At 36.1% G+C, this 16,605-nt stretch overlaps 2 protein-coding genes across 3 annotated transcripts; one reads left to right on the top strand and one right to left on the bottom strand.

The window, feature by feature from the left end:
- The first annotated feature begins 472 nt into the window (after positions 1–472).
- LOC104233243 (protein NOI4-like) lies at positions 473–5,069 on the top strand. Of its 2 annotated transcripts, none has more exons than XM_070150106.1 (3): positions 473–633; positions 2,367–2,552; positions 4,737–5,069. In XM_070150106.1, the coding sequence occupies exons 1-3, from the start codon at positions 628–630 to the stop codon at positions 4,779–4,781; spliced, it is 237 nt and encodes a 78-aa protein (XP_070006207.1). In that variant the 5' UTR covers positions 473–627; the 3' UTR covers positions 4,782–5,069. The 2 variants fall into 2 exon arrangements, with proteins under 2 accessions (XP_070006207.1, XP_070006208.1); XM_070150107.1 differs by having other exon boundaries at positions 514–633; positions 2,370–2,552.
- A 490-nt stretch (positions 5,070–5,559) lies between these two features.
- On the bottom strand, positions 5,560–16,111 carry LOC104242847 (transmembrane emp24 domain-containing protein p24beta2-like). The gene is made up of 5 exons (XM_070147951.1): positions 15,917–16,111; positions 15,638–15,841; positions 14,658–14,844; positions 14,466–14,573; positions 5,560–6,007 (listed from the first exon to the last, which is right to left on the bottom strand). The coding sequence occupies exons 1-5, from the start codon at positions 15,917–15,919 to the stop codon at positions 5,874–5,876; spliced, it is 636 nt and encodes a 211-aa protein (XP_070004052.1). The 5' UTR covers positions 15,920–16,111; the 3' UTR covers positions 5,560–5,873.
- Between the last annotated feature and the right edge of the window lie 494 nt (positions 16,112–16,605).

Here is a 16,605-nt window from a genome sequence, read left to right as displayed (position 1 = left end):
CTCAAATTTTCCTTATGAATTTAGCTTGACATCCTTAAATCTATTACGACCTAGAAAAATATGTACGGGAAATAAATATTACCGTTTATTTATGGGGGTCCGACTTTATTTTTTGTGACAGCCTTTATGCTATATATATTTTAAGGACCCAAATTAGCAGTTATACTTCAGTAACAAAATAAGTTGGAATCGGCTATCACCAACATTTACCACTACAAGTGAAATTGTGTGTATGATCAAGTTTGTAAGTCTGACATCAAATACGCATATTAGGCTTAGAGCCTTTGGACTAATCGTTCTTTGCTTAATCACTCAATCAGAATCAGCCAGCCATGAGCCAACGAAGCGTAAAAGAGTAGTTGTGTGGGGTTCACATGGTGTGGTGTGGGGTCCCACAAAATGCATCCCTGGAGCCCACCTAAACCCACCACTCTCTATCTCTCTATATTTCTCATTTTACCATTTTTTTCATATTCCATTTCCAGTATACACCTCATCCACCTATACACACACACATACTATTATATACTCTTTCTCATAAATTCTCTCTCCTCTTAACTTTCTCTCTCTTGCTGTACAGCACCAGTCATATTCTCTGAAGAACACTTGTGACTTATTCCCGGATTCATGTCGGTATGTGTACAATCCAGCCTTAAATTTGGGTTTTTGTCCATATAATATTTCTTTTTTTGTTTTTGGTTACTCGATTTTATTTACCTTTTCCGAATTACCTCATGAGTTAATTAGCTCTCTCATGTTATATGTTTTTTCAGTTTCTGAATTTTGATTGATCGCTTTGTTCTTATGAAATTTACTTTGAATTAGATCGTCAAAAAAAAAAAAGTATTTTGTTGTTGTATTTTGACTGCTCCTGAGGTACTTTACCAGTGTTTATTAGGGTGAACTTTAATTGATATCATAATTGTTACTACCAATGCTGGTGTGAGATACCAGGTACTTGGTGGAATAGTCGAGATGCACACTAGATGCTTAGACGCCACTGTCATTAAAAAGAAAAGTTGTTACTAGAGGCCTCCGTTAGTCTCTTTATAAAATTCATCATTTGATAATTATTTTTCTTTTCACTTAATCTATTTTCAAATGAAGAGTTGGTAGAGTTGGTAGTATGGTCTGATTAACCTCGTAAGTTATATTCTATAGATTGTGCCACTCCATGTTTTTCCTTGTTGGGTCGCCGAAATTTGGTAAAGTATACACTTAGTCCACTATGTTTAATTGCATATGAAGTTGGAATTGATGTGTTCTATTGCTGAGAGCAGAAAAGGGAATTCGATGTAGGATTTTTATGGATGCATTTGGTAGGTGAACTGTGATGTGTCCTTATAACTGTACGGTCTTTTGCGATTAATATGGAGATTCTATTGATTAATTCGACTTGGTAACTCTTTGTTGTTTGGCTTGCATAATTTAGCACTGGTAGTGCCGTGTGTAGATTTCTAACTCCTAGTTAATGCAATAAGTTCTACGACATGCTTCTTATATTTAGTGCATAAATCCTCTATGCCGATGCATTTCTTGATGGTAAAATATATGTCTCCCCAGTTGGAGTTAATTTGAGATGTCTAAGAAGTTTATGGATCATATGAATATTATGGCGTTTCAGGCTTAGAACTCGTTGAAGGTATCAAGGCCCTTTTACAGAGATTGAGGTCATAGTGGTTTAAGAACTTCTTAACAGAGGATGACTATGATGCCAGTTTCCAAATATTTGGCTGTTACCCTTCATCTATTTATGTGAAATAAATGCGGGGAGGCGGTAGGTGAAGGAAAATTTGAGAAGAGACAATGGATTATGAGAGAGTGACTTTAGCTACTGATTGGCCCCTAAAGATCTAAACCTGTTACTTGGGATTTCACAAATGTATATTGTTCCAATCACTGAGCGAGCCCCATGATCAGATCCTTATCGTATATCAAAGAATAATCCTTTTATCACGTACCTCGATTTATGCAACTCAGATGTTCTGGATCAGCTTTGATATGAACTGCAGTTCATGCAAGAAAATAGAATGGGAAATCTAGTGGTGTCTTTTTGTTTGGTTGCATAATGGGATTTGTAGGAAGACATGGAGAATTTGACCATGCTTAGATTACTTAGTTGAACTTGTAGAATGAAATTTTTAGGGAACTAGCTCCTTTTAAGCGCATAAGATCACGTGCTTTCCATCAAATAAGGTTTTAAAGAAGTAAATAAGAAGGATCAAAAAAAATTCCGAATAATCTTACTTCAGGAACTCCAATGCGCATGCTTAACAATATACATATATCAATATATCAGGGAGTATTCTCATGCTTGTCCAATTATTTTGTGTTTTCTTGTTTCACTTTTTATGTCTAACCATCAGCAGGAGAAGGGTCAACCATTGCCTAAGTTTGGTGAGTGGGATGTCAATGACCCAGCTTCAGCAGAGGGATTCACGGTGATCTTCAACAAGGCCCGAAATGAGAAAAAAACAGGTGGCAATCCAGAATCACCTTCAAAGGCTGATTCCAATACAAAGCAAGCTGCAGACCCGTTCAAACCTCAAGCTGTAAGTTGATCTTATAACTCAATGTGAACGTTTTTACCACTATGATCTTCTTTTTCCTCCTCTCTCTTATTTTATTTTATGTATTCCTAACCAAATATCTTCACACAATTAAAACTGAGATAATTTGGCTGTTATAGCATACATCTTCATATAAAGAGTTTTTGCGTATAAAACATAAGATTTTTATTATCAAAGAGGTGAAATATCATAGCCGCTCCATCATCCCCCACCCCTCCCCACCCCAACCGAAGAAAAAATAAAGATTAAAGGAGAAGAAAGAATGGCCGGAGTGTTATCCAATGTCCAAGCTTAAGCCGCTTTTAGGCTATCTTTAGTAGCATCTGGCTATGATACTATGGTCCTGATTTGGAGTGTTCTTCATGAAACATTTTTCAAAATAAATTGTCAATTACATTGTAATCAAGTAGTCAATATTACTTGAAAGATCAATGAAAGAGTTTGATCGCGAATGAGCTGAATTAGGAGAAAATTGAGAGATTAAACTTCATATAAATGATCCAAAATATTTTGAGTGTATGTATAGGGTCAATAGGATAGTCGCATACTTCATATAGGGTGGAGGAACTGCATTGTTGCCCAAGCATAATCCATCAAAGCTGGCTAACCTTCATACAAAGCGCCTAGTCAAATTTATAAAAACCTCAATGGAGTTGAGGGTCTAAAGTCTAAACCGGGACGATCAACGATAAAATAAGCTTAAGCCAATGTAGGGACTCGACTCGGAAATCGTTCTAGGTTTAGGTAGTGAACTTCTCCAGCAAGAAATTCACTAGTTTGCATGAACGCCCCATGGCATGTTATTTTGTTAACTGAGAAATCGTTGTTTTCTAGCTTCGAAACTCGGATAATGGGCCACAGAACATTTTCTCTTATGTGTTTAACTTTAGTTTATGTAAAATGTTCTATAAATAATAATTGGTGATATAAAATATTCCTAAATAGATTAATCCATTTTTGTAAATATTTCTTATGATTTCTTATGAAATATTTCATATTTTAATATATTTGAAAACTTTATTTATGATATTTAAAGCTATATACAATTTTATGGCGCCTGTTTCCCGTCTCTGCTCATAGGTAAAACTCTTGCTCCTAATAAAATAGTCTTCATAAACACCACTGTGTTGGCTCCTTAAATTTTTGTAAGTGGGGAGAGAATAAAAATTTGTCCTGTTAGCCGAAGCATAAAATTCGTAATTTACTTATTGCATACTTTCGTCTAACTAAGTTGAATAGAAAATTAATTAGAAAAACTTTGTTTCTAAGTTGGCCATGGGTTTTTCTGGATGTGAGCATCTATAACAAGTGAAGGACTGTACATGGGATCTTATACCCTGGTGCTGAAAACGGGTCTTTTTACTCCTTTTGTTTTGACTTCTCTTGAATGGAACTTTCTAGTTTAAGGTTGGAGTTAATTGTCAGGTAAGTTTGGTGTTTTAGCTTGTACTTGGGACAAATAACTAGGGAATTCGAAGAATTCCACCCCGTAGTAACTTCCTTTTGGGGTTTTGGGGGAGAGGGGGGGGGGAGCAACTGATATTACCCCTTTAATCCCAACATATTCTCTTCTTTTCGACTTTGATAATTTCTTTTTTGATAAGTAATCAAAGATTTTCCTCTCTACCTGCACAAGGTAGGGGTAAGATCTGCTTACACACTGCCCTTCCAGACTCCACTTATGGCATGTGGGATTTCACTGGGTTTGTTGTTGTTGTTGTTATTGTAAGTAATCAAAGATTTTATAAATGCTTGAGCCAGTGCGACAAAAACATGACTACAAATTGTGCAAATCCCCTATTCTGTTGAAGGTATTGGAAAAAAGGAGAAAGGTAGACACAATTTTATTTTAGAATATACTACCTTTTTATTTTCCGTCGTATCTTTCTCCTGACATGCTGCATGGTGGCGAAAGTTGGGAAGACTTGGTTACCTGTTCTCAAACTTAGTCTTGGAATATCGGGGCCAATTTATTGTTGCTGTTGTTATTTTTGTTTGTTCTCTCTTTGAAATTTATCTGTGGCTAGTTATGACTGGATCTTAATGTTAGATTGACTTACCCAACAACTGGGCTGTGATGTTTGAACTGACACTAACATTTCTCTGGTGAACCTCTGAAACATTCCTGTTATCTTTCAGAATTTCACTTTAATTTTTATTTTGCAGAAAAAATGGTTTTGCTGCATGCAAAGCCCCCATGCAGAATCCTGACAAGGTTATCTATCTGCCCGCGTCGAATATTGAATTCATATTCATAACAAACTCCAGAACTCCCTTTGTGTTGGCGCTGGAGACAGAGGAATTGCTCAAGTCACTTTTTGTCTTGTAAACTTGTGATAGTGGGGAGAATATGAAAAACGACATGTTTGATGTACCTATGTGATGTATTTGTATTTTACATTTAGCAGACAAGTTTTCGATTGCTTTCATATACGTGTGGTTAGCACATCTCAACTATTATTATTCTGATAATTTCATCACAATCATATCTTGTTTGCATAGGTTTTTCTGGTGCCAAGCTTACCAACTTATTGCGTATTCACGACCAACTTGCATTATGCAGCCATTTGGAGTTGTATGTGTAAAATTGGTGTATCTGGCAGCTATATAATTGTCGACATCTGTTAAACTACCAAATAACAGGCTTATAGAAAACATTTAACAACCTAAGGATCTGTAGGTTTGGAGTAAGATTAGAAACCGTACGCATGTTGTTATGGCACTACTCCAGGACTTCATGCAAGATAACTTCTCCAGCCACTGATTTCTTCGTATAGTCAGATGCAGCCTACGCATGCTAAAAGCCTAGTATTTAAGTGGAAGGATAGAGGGGGTTGAGTATGTTATCTATCGAATTTTGAACCAGGCGCCAGCTAGGGAATTTCTCGAATATCAACAAAAAAAATAAGAAAGAATATAAATAATCAAGTGCTTGTCAATAAGGAAAACAAAATGCAGGTATATGCAGAACTACTGCCAATTAGTTCCCTTAGAGAATTTGAAACAACATTCTATTTACTTGATGGGAAATTGCCACTGCAAATATATGATTGCTGATTACAAAATTTGATTTATCAAATTCAGCAATCGACCATGTCATGGCCTTTAAAGGAATTGCAAGCAAAGAGATTAGGAAAACCTCACTAAATCCTGAAAGAATGTACTGAAATAACATAATTTATGAATAAAACATCTGTGATTCTAGTTTCTGTGGGATCTGCCTTCAGAAAAAGGCACAAAAAGTTAATACTTCTAAAGTTTACAAGGTTTGGCAGAAGCATATCATCATTCCTGTGCCAAAAGCTAAACTCTGGACTGCCCCAGCTTTCTTTCAAACAAATTCTTGAGGAGGAATACTTGGAGAAAACTAACACAAATAAGAGCTGAAGACTCGAACAGAGCTTTGTAGACGGCTCTTTTGCTCATTCCTTCATTCACTGCATTAGTAGGAATTAAATCTGTGAGACCATGTCATGGACTATGCACACTTTCATGACTGCAGCTAATCTGGGGGTTAAATTTGAGATGCAAAAAGTAAAAACATATACAGTATACCGGCGGATTCTAAGATGGATGCCTGGTCATACAAGATTAGATAAAATTAGAAATGATCACATTCGCAAGTTCAAGTAGCACACATCAAGGATAAAGTGAGGGAGTGCTACTTGAGATGGTTTGATCATGTCCCAAGTCGACCTTCAGATGCACCAGTCCATAAGTGTGTCACCATGGTGAGTGAAGGTATTAAAAGAGAATGAGGTAGACTTAAAATTACATGGAAGGAAGTTATCTCGGAGGAGATACAATTTCTAGAGATTCATGCAGACTAAGCAAAAGATAGGACACAATGAAAGAAAAATATCTATATAGGCGGATACATATTAATACGAAATATGTTTTAGTGATAGCACTTTTACTATAGTTTTTATGCTTTAGTCTAACCTAAGCCTGTTAATCGGGCCGGGCCGACCCGTTTTCAGCCCGCTTCAACCCGGGTCAACCCCCTACTGTTCACTATTGGACGGGTTGGGACAGGTTGTTTAGGGGGGTAGGTTGTGGACGTTCACGTTTAGCTTAACGGTGCACCTAACCCGCGTAACCCAATATTTCTTAACGGGTTGAACACGGGCTGCAGCCCGTTAGCAGCCCGGTTACCGTTGGATTTTTTTTTAATTTAATTGGACCGTTCCCAACGGTTAAATTGAGAAATGACCGTTGGGGAACGGCCAGATTTTGCAAAAATGACCAATTTCGCCCCCCCCATTAAAAATATAGCCCTCCCACCCCTAATAATTGCAAAATTACTTTTTTAACCTTTTAAAATCTATAAATAGCCCCCCTTCTTCTTCATTTTTTCTCACAATTCACTCTCTTACTACTCTAATTCTCTCTCAAGTCTCAATTCTCTCTTGATATTATAGTTCTTAAATTCTCAAATCTCAAATTCTCAATTATTTATTATTTCAAGTTTCATCAATTATTTAGTTTAGCCATTACAAAATTATTATTATCAAATATCAATTATTCAAGTGAAGTGTGGTATCAAGTATTCAAGTATTATCAACTATCAAGTTTCGGTCTATCAATTGAAGTTTGAATTTTGATATCAAAAATTCAAAATTAGTGCGGCATAAGGAATCCCGGTACACTCGTTCCATCTCTTTCTCTTATTTGGTGTACCCTTATTTTATTATTTAGAATTATTAATTATTAATTATTAATTTAGTTTCTTAATTTAATTTCTTAATTTAATTTCTTACTTTAATAGTTTAATTTATATAATGGATTTACTTAGAGCGGCCAAAAAGCGTGCACTAGTAGAGGTGGTAGTAAGAATACTTCAAAAAGAACAAGAGGTGGTGTTGGTTCTTCTAGTAGCTTCACATATTTCTGAAAGTTCACCTGAAAATTTAAATGTAGATTATGAGCGAATGCAAGAAAATTATGGTGTAAATGATGATTTAGATGCTTTGTTAGATGATATTCAATCACCCGATAATCTTGAAACACCACCACCTACACCTGGTAATGCTAGTCAAACTCAAAATATTAGGGGTGCAACAAGTAGGCCTCCTCTCCCAGTGTTCAAAATAGCGACCACTTCCTCGCTTTAAGTGAGAAGCGAAGCGGAGCGCCGGGTAGGTCACTACCCTAACTAAAAGCGGCTCAGGTGGTAAAAAGCGACTGCTTCTGCCAAAAAAGCGAGAAGCGGTGAAGTGGTAGAAAGCGGAAGAAGCAAGCGCTTCTGGAAATAAAAGCCCAAACGAGTCCTTTTAGATTAAAAGACCCAAATCGAGTGAGTCTTCTGTTTTAGTCATTCTTCAGCAGCAACCTAGGGTGATAAACCAGCGATTTCTTCCTCACATGAAGCAACGATTTGTTCAAGCAAACTAGGGTTCTTCTTCTTTTTCAACATTACCACAAGTCAACAACAGCTTTCAAGTTTCAACAGGTATGTTTTTATTTTCATTCTTCTTCTTCTTTCTCTTCTTTTTCTTTTTCTTTTTCTTTTTCTTTCTAAACGTCCAAAAAGCGCCGAAATGCTGGCGAATTTTTTTCAGAAAAATTCTGCCCAATTTCTGCCAAATTATATATTTCTTATTCTTAGTTCTTATTGCCTTTCTTATGTGTTATGTAGTTGATATTTTAATGGCGCCAAAAGAAGATAGGAAAGACCCGGCTTTGGCTTACTCGGCAAGAGTTAGCGAGACCAACAAGATGGCCATTAGATGTCTTTTTGTGATATGGAGGAATCTATCGTCAAAAAGCGCATCTAATCGGTGGTGATCCAAATGTCGCATCTTGTCCTAAAGTTTCGGGGTATGTGAAGGAAGAATTGAAAGCATACCTTCAAAAAAAGAAAGAGTTAAAGACTCAAATGATGCATGAACAAGAACTTTATAATCTTGATGATGATGATGATGAAACAGAAGAAGGTGAGGATGCTTCGTCGCTTCCACCAAAATCACAAAAACGGGGAAGGATGCTTCCACCAATGTCTTCTAGTTGTGGATCTACTGGCAAGACCAAAGGTCCTATGGATTGTTACTTCCCGCAAAAATCTGGAGATAAGGGAGGAAAAAGTGGTAATCCTCAAGTTGATGCCAAAGAGATTTTGAGGGACCGTGCAGTTACCTTTTTTGCGCGGTTGATGTATGATGCAGGTCTTCCCTTTAATTGTGTTAATTATACTGATACTTTTGCTGCTTTTATTGAGGCCGTAGGCCAATATGGCCCAGGAATGAAGCCTCCAACTTATTATGAAGTTAGTAGGCCATATCTAAAAAAGGAGGTGGCAGAGGTGAACAAAATCGTGGAGGAGCACAAAGTAGAATGGAACAAGTTCGGTTGTTCCATTATGATGGATAAGTGGACAGCGAGAAAGGGAAAAATGATCATTAATATCTTGGTGAATTCTCCTAAGGGAAGGCTGTTTCTTGAGTCCATTGATGCAAGCGACTCTTCGACTGATTCAACCAAAATATACTCCTTGTTCAAGAGTACAATAGACTCTATTGGAGCAGAAAATGTTGTTCAAGTTGTCACGGACAACGCCAGTGAAAATGTTAAAGCTGGTGATATGATGTCTGCTTGCTACCCGCATATCTATTGGACTCCGTGTGCAGCACATTCTGTTAATTTGATCTTCGGTGATATTTTCAAGGAAAGACCCTTCAGTACTGTCTTTAATCAGGCAATTAGAGTGCATTCCTATATTGTTCAAAAGCCTTTGTTATTGAACATGATGAAGAGATTCACTAAACAAAGAAGCTTGGTGAAACCTGCAAAGACAAGATTTGCTACTACATTCTTGACTTTGGCTAGGATGTATGAGCAAAAAAGTAATTTGAAAAAGTTATTTGTTTCAGATGAGTACACTAGCAGTGCCTATGGAAGGGAAGCTCGAGGGAGAGAATCTGTAGATATTATACTTTCTCCTTCATTCAGGAACAATGTGGCTCATGCATTGAAGATTGGTGGTCCTTTAGTTAAAGTGCTTCGTTTGGTGGATGGGGAGCAAAGGCCACCAATGGGCTACTTGTACGAAGCAATTGATAGGGCAAAGGAGGCTATTCAAGCCTCTTTTAGTGATCAAAGAAAATACAAAAGAGTCTTTGAGATCATAGATAAAAGGTGGGATAGTAAGCTTCATAGCTCTTTGCATGCAGCTGGACTTGTTTTGAACCCGAAACTGTTTTATGACAATGAAGAGAGGATTCTAGGGGATGAACCTTTGTGGAATGGATACTATGAATGCATTGAGAAGTTGATACCTGAAGATCCGTGCAAGATAAAATCACAGAGCAATTTAGTATTTATAGGAATGCTGAAAACCTTTTTGGAAAAAACATGGCCATTAAACAAAGAAAGACGAAGTCACCAGGTGAGCGAGTGCTTATATGTTGTTTTATAGTTAATAAGTTATTTCTTTATTAATATTATGTTTTGAAAATTTGTTCTACTTTTACAGTTGAATGGTGGAAGCAATTTGGTCATTCCACTCCAGATTTACAAAAGTTTGCCATCAAGGTTCTAAGTCTAACAGGTAGCTCATCCAGGTGTGAAAGGAATTGGAGCGTGTTTGAGCATGTAAGAACTAATAAGAAAGATTTAGTATATTGAGATAATTAAATTATATCTCAATTGTCCTAATCTTACTAATTACTTATTATTTGCAGATTCATACCAAAAAGAGGAACAAACTAACCTTAAAGCGTCTCAATGATCTAGTCTTCATTAAGTACAATAGAATATTGAGGCATCGTTACAACGCTTGCAATGTAATTGATCCAATTAGTTTGGACAACATCGATGATGCTAATGAATGGCTAACTGGAGTCCCGGAAGATCATGCAGATGAAGAAGTATTTGAGGATACTTCTGATATCACTTGGGGTGATGTTGCAGAGGCGCGTGGAATTGGGGAGAGGATTTATGGTTTGAGGGGGAGTACCTCAACTTCAAGTTCACAGAGGAAGGGAAAACAGGCAGCTACTTTGTCCCTAGTTGATGAAGAAGATGAAGTTGAAGAAGATGACGAGCAATATAATAATGATAGTGGAATACAAGAATTTGACAATCTTGTAGAAGAATAGGATGCTCATTTGGTGCTTTAATTGATGCTACTCTTGACAATCTGAATAGGATGCTCATTTTGTGCTTTAATTGATGCTACTCTTTAGTTTTTTAATTCAAGTATTGAACATTTGCTTACAATTACATGTGTTGTCTATGCCGTATTTATTTTAATTTTTTTTTTTAAAATTCCGCTTCACTTCAAAAAAGCGGGCGCTTCGCTTCTCGCTTCTCGCTTTTCGTGAAATGGGGGTTGTCGCTTTTCCTCGCTTCACGCTATTTTTAACACTATCCTCTCCCTATTAAGAAGAATCGACGATTAAAAAGTAAGTGTTGGATGTTTTTTGAAAGACTAGAAGATCAAAAAAATTATGTAAAATGTAAAATTTGTGGCGAACATTATAAACATAAGCCCGGTAAAGGAGGGGGAACGGGTCAACTTCGTAGGCATATGGAAGAGAAACACCCCCTTGATTGGGGAGTAGATGAGTCATCTGTGCAACAAAGACTTAACCCGAGTACTGGGGGGTTATTTGGGAAATACGATATTAAGAAAGATCGGGAAGAATTAGCTAAAATGATTGTTTTAGGTTGTTTACCTTTTAGTTTTGCTTCTTCACCGTATCTTGTTACTTATATTCAAAGAATTTATAACCCTATGTTTAAAGGTATTCCTAGAAGTACTTGTAGAGCTGATATCTTTAGGCTTTTTGGACAATATCAGACATATATACGTTATTTGTTCGCAAGTCTTCCTTGTAAAGTTTCTCTTACTTCTGATATTGGTCGTACTGAGAGTGGAAATGATTATTTTACTGTTACATGCCATTGGATAAATGATAATTTTGTATGCAAAAATGTATTATTGCTTTTAAATATGATGAAGATCAAAGTCATACTGATGCATTTATAAGTAATACTATACATGAAGTAGCTATATTTTATAATCTTGTAGAAAAAGTTTTGTGTATGTCATTTGATAATGCTTCTAACAACAATGCTGCTATTACAATATTAAAATTGCATCTACACCCATCACTTCCTGAAATATTTCATGTTAGATGTGCATGTCATATTTATAACTTGATTGTGAAGAGTGGCCTTGAATTATTTAGAAATGAAATTACTTTAGTTAGGAGAGTTGTCGGTGTAATTCAAGGAAATAATAGAAGTGCTAGATTAAATGCATTTAAGAAAAAATGTGTACACTATGGACTAAAACCAAGACTCATGCCTGAAGAAATAGTTACTAGGTGGAATTATACTTATTTGTTCTTAAGATGTTGTTACAAATATAGAATGTCTATAACTGAAGTTGCTAATTCTCATTGCACCGATCCTAACCGCTTGTTAACATCTAGAACTTGGGAAGTCATTCATGATGTTGTACAATTTTTACAAAAAATTTTATGTGGCTACACTTGAGTTTTCTGGAGCTTATTATCCTACCATTTCAAATGGTTTAGTTCATATTGATGAAATTTCTCTTTTACTACATAATTTGAAGCAGAAAGAAGGATATGCTACTGTTGTTGAATCTATGCTAGATAAGTTTAAAAAGTATTTCTACCCAATTCCCTATATTTACCTAATTGGTGCTATTTTAAACCCTACTGTCAAAATGATAAAGTGTCGCCAATTAATTAGAGTTTTATATACTTATATGGATATTGGCCCAACTGAAACTCTTGATATTGACACTTGTATTTCTGAGCTACACACACATTTACAAACTTTATATAATTATTATGCTAACATTGTTGATGCTTCTTCGGTTGTAGATGTGAATATTCCTTCAACTAATCCTTCAACATCTGGAACAACTATGGATGATGATGATTGTGTTCAAGATTATCAGATTTGGTCTACACTAGGAGAGCATTAACAAACTAGTAGCAGGAATATTGATGAACTACAATTCTACTTGCAAAAGTCACCAGAGCCCCTCACAAAGGATTTTCTACCGCTGGGTTGGTGGAGGAGCAACTCAAATCAATTTCCTGTTCTTTCGGCCATGGCTCGAGACGTGCTAAATGTGCTGATTTCAACAGTCGCATCAGAGAGCGCATTTAGCCAAGCAAGGCAGCAGCTAGGAGATACTCGTCATTCATTGGGCAGCAACGCTTTGGAAATTCTAGTGTGCTTCAGAGATTGGATAAGATCAGGACGGCGAAATCAAGGGCGTGACGAGGTAGACGAAGAGGAGGACCAAGAAATTGGAGATATAATGGTTTATGGTTCCAATTCAACCAATGTCGGAAACCAAGAACCTCATGTTGACATGGAAGAACTTACAAAAATGATGCAAAGTATGTGATGTACTATTTATTATTTTTTATAATTATTGTAAACTTTTAATTTGCAAGTTTAAAAATAAAAAAATCAAAAAAGAACTTGCAAATTAATTTGAAGTATTAAAAATATAAATGAAAGCCTTCGAAGTTTGTTCTTTATATTGCCTATTGGTTTTATACTCTTGTTAAATAATTTTTTGTAGCCACTTACTTTCTAATTTCAATTTTATAATTTTAAAATACAAATTTCAAATTTAAAACTTTAAACTTCAAAGTTTAATTCTAACCCTTAAAAGTTTGCAAATACTTAACTATCAATAACATTGAATAAGAAAAATAAAATTTAATTTAAAAAAAAAAAATGGAGCCCGGCCGCCCCGAACCCGCTAAGCTCGAACCCGTATGGGCCCTAAAAAACCCGGATTTTCCCAACCCGCTAAGAACCCATTATCCCAGCCCGTTAACCAACCCGCCCGCTAACCGAACGGGCTGGGGTTTTCCCCGTTCAGCCCGTCCCAGCCCGCCCGATAAACACCCATAGTCTAACCTTTTAGAGGTTTGTACGCCTGGAAAATACACTGAACTTCTAATACTCCCTCCATTTCAATTTATATGACATAGAACTTTAGAAATTTGTGGTCGTAAAAGCTTAAAAGGTAAAAGCTTTTATGTGGCTTTCAATTTGAGTGGCTATACAAACTTCTTATTGAGGTAAAATGGGTAAAATGAAAAGTTTAAAATAAAGTCGTTTCCAAAAATGAAAATGTGTCATTATTTTAGAACGGACAAATAAGGACATATAAATTGAAACGGATGAAGTACTTTTTATTTGTATGTGCATAATATTGACATGAGATAATTCAAATGGAGTGATGTGGTTGGTGAGAATTCATATATCCGATCCCAGTTTGTTTGGATTAAGGCAAATGTTGTTGTATATAATATACAAGAAGAAAAAATATTCTCTTGTTGTGTCTTATTGAGTCAATCCAATGAGAAATCAGTATACGGAAAGGAACAATATTCTCATGTGGTAGAACTGTGCCTCATTGAGACAACACAATGAAAATCTAACTGGCGCTATGTCACAGTAAAAGTTAAATATTTAAGCCACTAAATTCCAGGTATATAATGTAAATCCCAAGAGAACGACTGCAAAAGTGAATTGAGTTAATAGGCTTAACTTTTACATCAACTTGATATTCATACTATTGGTGGATGCCCACGTTGATGAGCAGAAGTGAACAACCCTATGTAGCTCAGCTGATGTACATTTACTGCAAATTAATTCTAGGTGGGTGACAGGCATGAATCATGGATTTCCAAGACAAGTGTTTAATTTTGATATACTAAACTCTCAAAACAAGATAGACATCCCAAAGGAGGAAAACTGAAAGGAAAAAATTACCCCATTCTAAAGCCATGCTAAAGGGAAAAGGTAACCGATTTCTATCACAAATTGGTACTGATGCAGTTGAAGCTGCTTCATATAAGAAAAAAGTGTAAACATTACTATTATCAATACCTATTGCCTGACGGTCTGTCTGGGCCTCTAGCCAGTGCTGCTCAAACTGAATGTTGTATAAAGCTTCTTCTAGCTTTCCGATGTGCACAAACAAAGGCTTGAAATGCTCTGCAAGTCTCAAACAAATCAAGTAAAATATCAAATATAAGTATAAGAAGTCGACACCAAGATAAAGCAAAGTAGCACGCGCACCATCTTTTGCATGCTCATCATGGTATACAAAGTGAGCAGCGTGTAGATCAAAGTCAACGGTTTCATGATAGGGCGACTTGTTAGTGAAACAGAAACGGTAAATTCCTTCATGATGAGCTACAAACTCGGACTTCTCGCTTATTTTGTCACGAAGATCATGAATCTGTTCTCCAGAAGGCCCCTTCACCTAAAATCTCACCATCTTAGCAACATCAATACAATAATCCACTATAAATAACTGGCTAAATATGGATAAAAGCAGAAAATGTATGACTTGACTATTTAAGATATCATCATCAAGAAAGCATGAAGAAACGATTGCGGAACAAACTACACCGAATATTAAGAAAAACCAGAGTCTGAGTATTCTTTCTGTCAATAAGAATCCATTCTCTTTAATTTACAGCTCTGCAACTCAAAACTTCTATGAATATGCACCCTCATAGACTCTCATTCCCATGGATGGGATTCAAGTACCCCCCCCCCCCCCCATTATACAAAAACAGTTTTTCGATGGACTGTTTTCTACTTGAGGCACATTTTTATTTTATTTAGGTCGATGCCAGCTAGCTTTCTAGAAAAGAAATAAAAAAGACAACTTTTCTAGTTTCTGTACATTCACTTCAGGAAACCAAAATCAACAAAATATTCAAATAACATCACCAAGTTCTAAGTCCACTTCCATTATCTACAGGTTCAGCATCACAATGACCATTGTAAGATGCATTTTTTACCAGGTTTAATCTTAATAAAATACCAGAAATTAATAAACTATTACTAATAAGGAATTTACAGATGCTTTTTTTTCCCTTCAAACCCTTAGGAAAGATGGTCTACTAGTTTGCTGCCCCAATGAAGGTGATTTGGATCAGGAGAAATGCATAAACTTTATTTATCTTTTTTGATAAGTAAAAGAATGTACATAGTTTAAAAATCCATAAATTTATGGGGGAAAAAGAGCTCTGTTAAGTGAATCATACCACAAGATCAACACCCTCTTCTTCACTGTAATGCCAAGAGCCATCGGACTTAATGACAACAAAGGAATAATGAACCGTCTCCCCCATTTCAACCTTATGTGAAAAGCATTCTTCTTTCTCAATTACGAATCTAATCCCAAATGCCCCATTGAAGCTCCATGCCACTACCAATATTGTGACCGCCATCCAAACTTCAGATCTCATCTGCGATAAATAAATTCTCAGTTCGATTTTCCAAATCTAACAAAGATTAACAGAAAAACTGAATATTAGGCTTACCATTTCAGGGAAAGACGTGGAACTTTGGACAGCGAAAAGCTGAGTTGGAAATTATAGTGTTTGACCAAGTTAAGGTACAGCACATCCAGAAAAAGGGACGTGCGGTGTAATACCCAAAACTACTTTTCTCTAAGAGACCGTTTTATGTTGCTTGACACAACCCGTTCTGGAAATGGAAGTTGGCAACTTTGTATTAACCAAACCTTAACTTCAAGTAATCTTTAGATAGTTAAGTGGATAAATTCTGTTTCACTTTTCATTCAACATTAATTTGCATTTGCATCAATACCTGTTTTTTAGGTCATGTTTTAATTTGTGCCCGCTTTGCAAAAAAAAAATTGCAAGCATACCTATTTTTTCGCGTAACTTCAACATACAGGCCTAAAGTAGCAAAGGCAATCACGCAAAACTTCAGCATTCTAGTAGACGGGCCTGAAATAGCAAAAATTGCTGAACCAAGTATACTGAAGTTTTTGTTTGTAATTGCTGAACTTAAGCATAGTAGCTAAGTTTTGTTCTCTATTTGCTGGAGTTTTTTTTTGTAATTGCTGAACTTAAGCATAATAGCTAAAGTTTTGTTCTCTATTTGCTGAACTTTTTGTTTGTAGTTGCTGAACTTCAGCATAGTAGCTGAAGTTTTGTTCTCTATATGCTGAAGTTTTTTTTTGTAATTGGTGAACTTAAACATT

Source organism: Nicotiana sylvestris, chromosome 6, assembly GCF_000393655.2.
Source record: "Nicotiana sylvestris chromosome 6, ASM39365v2, whole genome shotgun sequence".
NCBI classification, from domain to species: domain Eukaryota; kingdom Viridiplantae; phylum Streptophyta; class Magnoliopsida; order Solanales; family Solanaceae; genus Nicotiana; species Nicotiana sylvestris.
This window is presented reverse-complemented; position numbering and strand designations above follow the sequence as displayed.

What these genes read in the sequence shown, in the direction of transcription:
- LOC104233243 (XM_070150106.1), top strand. An exon ending in ACCCGTTCAAACCTCAAGCT is followed by an intron (nt 2,553 to 4,736) that starts GTAAGTTGATCT and finishes TTTATTTTGCAG; the next exon opens with AAAAAATGGTTTTGCTGCAT.
- LOC104242847 (XM_070147951.1), bottom strand. An exon ending in AAGAGGGTGTTGATCTTGTG is followed by an intron (nt 14,845 to 15,637) that starts GTATGATTCACT and finishes GTGAGATTTTAG; the next exon opens with GTGAAGGGGCCTTCTGGAGA. An exon ending in GACAGACCGTCAGGCAATAG is followed by an intron (nt 6,008 to 14,465) that starts GTATTGATAATA and finishes CTACTAATGCAG; the next exon opens with TGAATGAAGGAATGAGCAAA.